Below are 2961 nucleotides of genomic sequence, written 5' to 3' on the forward strand. Positions count from 1 at the left end.
TGAATGGATAAAGTTTTTATTTAATTAAATATATATATATAAGTGATTTTTATCTCTTTTTATTTTGATTTCTCTACTGTAATGAGAAATAGAGTTACCAACTTTTTTATGGGTCAAGAGTCAAAGACCCTAAAAAGTCAAGCAAGAAATAGAAAGTTAATTACTTTAAATTACTCATGGCCTATCCTCTATTGATGAGTATATGATGTGGACATGTATATTCTGTTGATGATATAATGAAATTAATCGTATCTTATAGCAATTAATCCTTAAGATTTCCTCTTTTTATTTTTTTTTAATGTAATATAAATTCATAAAAGCTTCCAACCAAAACAAAGAAAATAAAAAAAAAAAGAACAAGTTCTCTCTCTCTATCTATCTCTCTCTATATATATATGATATGAAAAAATTCAACATTAAAAGCAACAAAAAAGAGAAAGAAATTATGGGTATTTGTGAACTTGAAGAAGATAAGTTGTCCCAAATGGTTAGAGATTTTATTGAAATGGATTGTGAAAATTTTCAAGTTGATGAACTTGTTGATCATAATAATCCCACTAATACCTATCTTTCCTTAAAGGTACATTTTTTTATTTTTATTTTTGCTTCATCTAATAATGTTGACATCTTCTTTTCATGTTTATCTAAATTCTCAAATTTTATTTTATAATTTATAGGATATTCTTGAAAATGTTAGTGATGGTGAAAAAGAGATTCTTGGGAAAATCTTGTTTTATTGGAGAAACAATATGGAGCCTAAAAAGTTGAGACAATGGATTGTTAATAGATTAAGAATTGATGAGTATGAAGCTTCTCTTTGTAAAACTTCTTGGATTACCTCTTCTGGAAGTCCTTCAGGTACTATTCTAACACCCTTTCTCGATTTATGTGATATAATTTAAATTTCGAGATTTAAGTAATTTCATTAAGATCGTGAGTTTGGATATGAAATTATAAGTTTTTATTTTTTTTTTTATAAATTTATTACTTTAAGTTATAATGATTCAAAAAAAAAAATTTGAAAAGGATGATTGAAAAAAATATGTTATCTTTTTTTGTGTTTGCATCTAGAAATTTCGAGAAAAAAAATAACATATAAATTAAGAAAAATGGATATTGATTTGGATATTACTATGGTGAAATATTGAGAAAATGATTTGAGAAGTGTTCCATGTGAAGTAATAATGTTTATTCAAAGAACTTTATCCATTTTTATTTTCAGATAAAATTCATGTATCTACACACAAAAATGTTTTTTTTCAGGTTCAATTTCAATTCTTAAAGGGGTTGATTTTTTCAAGTTAGATTAAACACTTGACTGTTATGTATAACCAAACAATTATTCAATTAAACTTTTTTTTGAGAATAAGCAAAAAAAAAAAAAACAATTAATCTTTGTTTGTTTGGGTATGTTGAAGCATTTCAATTTACAGGTGATTATGAATATATTGATGTGATGATGAAGGGAATTAGCAATGGATCAGAAAGAGTGAGATTAATAGTGGATATTGATTTTAGGTCTCAATTTGAGTTAGCAAGGCCAACACAAGAATATCAAGAGCTTTTAAATTCACTTCCATCAATATTTGTGGGTACTGAGGACAAACTTAATGGCATTATCTCTTTGCTTTGTTCAGCAGCCAAACAGTCCCTTAAAGAGAAAGGACTACATGTTCCACCTTGGAGAAAAGCTAGCTATATGCACTCTAAATGGCTATCTCATAATTGCAAGAAAATTGCTTTGTTTGCACCAACTTTGCATATTGTTTGAAGGACTATTAAACTTTTTTTAGAAAAAAAAAAAGAAGAGAGAACTAATTATTAATGGTAGAAAGTTTTTTTTTTTTTTTTACCTATTTTGTGTTTAAGATATGGTATTGTATATTGTAAAACTTAAAAGGTCTATTATTTTGCTCCTAACTTGTTATGATGAGGATTAAAAGTGCTTGAAATTTTTTGTTGGTGCACTTGTAATCATGTTTGATACTCATCAATTTTTCTTTTGTTTATATATCTAATGTCTCTGTATTTTAAATTTATGTCAGAAAAATTATTTTATGAGTAAAATATTTTCGTATAGCTCCATTATTAATCTGTAAAAAGAAATAGATCTAAAATCGAGAACTAATATTGATGTGCAACCTTGCTTCTTTTTTTTTTTTTTGGGCCTATGATCAATGAACTCGATAAAATAAAAAAAAGGAAAAAAATGTGTCCATTAATTTTCATATGAATTTACATTGTAAAAAAATATTTTTTAAAATATAGCAATTTGAATTTAATTTAAGTATTTACTATTATATCGAACAATCTTATTATCACACCATATATGTTTTTTAATGAAATATTTTTGCTATTTTTAATTTGTTCGTGCTTCTCAATTATAATTTTGCACTAAAAAAATTGATGGAATCTCTTGATTTTTGCAACATAAAATAAAATTAAGAGACTTCACTATTTTTTTTTTTAAAAAGAAAACTTTGTAAACATTTTTTTCGAGAAAAATAATCGATAAATATTATTGGTTGTCCATCAATTTTAATCCTTCGATATTTTCAATTGATTTCTCACGTTTTTGTAGTGCTGGATATTTCTATGATGTGTGGTATATAATTCAATATATTCCTTTCGTTCCCCTTTCAAACAAAAATGGCAATTAAATGAATTTTTTAAGTTACAATTTATTTTTAAAAGTTGAATGTTTTTTTTTATTAGGTGTAATTTAAATTAGCTTTTTAGATGAACTAGTAAACGTCAGAAGTCATTTTAAATAATAATCAGCTCAATTAAACTAGTGATATTCATGTATTTAACGAAGACTCATTACTATCACATAAAGTTTAAACTATTTTAATTCAATTACTATCACATAAAGTTTAAACTATTTTAATTCAAGATTGAAAATTTAACTAGATTTTTAAGGGAATATATTTTGACGTCAGCTTTTGCATAAAATATTCA

The 2961-nt window shown here is 24.9% G+C and overlaps 1 protein-coding gene across 2 annotated transcripts; it reads left to right on the forward strand.

Moving 5' to 3' along the window:
- The first annotated feature begins 224 nt into the window (after positions 1-224).
- Positions 225-2067, forward strand: LOC101243792 (uncharacterized). Of its 2 annotated transcripts, none has more exons than XM_004241029.5 (3): positions 225-580; positions 678-858; positions 1434-2067. In XM_004241029.5, the coding sequence occupies exons 1-3, from the start codon at positions 401-403 to the stop codon at positions 1769-1771; spliced, it is 699 nt and encodes a 232-aa protein (XP_004241077.2). In that variant the 5' UTR covers positions 225-400; the 3' UTR covers positions 1772-2067. The 2 variants fall into 2 exon arrangements, with proteins under 2 accessions (XP_004241077.2, XP_019069776.1); XM_019214231.3 differs by having other exon boundaries at positions 231-580; positions 1419-2067.
- The last annotated feature ends 894 nt before the right edge of the window (positions 2068-2961 follow it).

Source organism: Solanum lycopersicum, chromosome 6 (genome assembly GCF_036512215.1).
Source record: "Solanum lycopersicum chromosome 6, SLM_r2.1".
In the NCBI taxonomy this organism is placed as follows: domain Eukaryota; kingdom Viridiplantae; phylum Streptophyta; class Magnoliopsida; order Solanales; family Solanaceae; genus Solanum; species Solanum lycopersicum.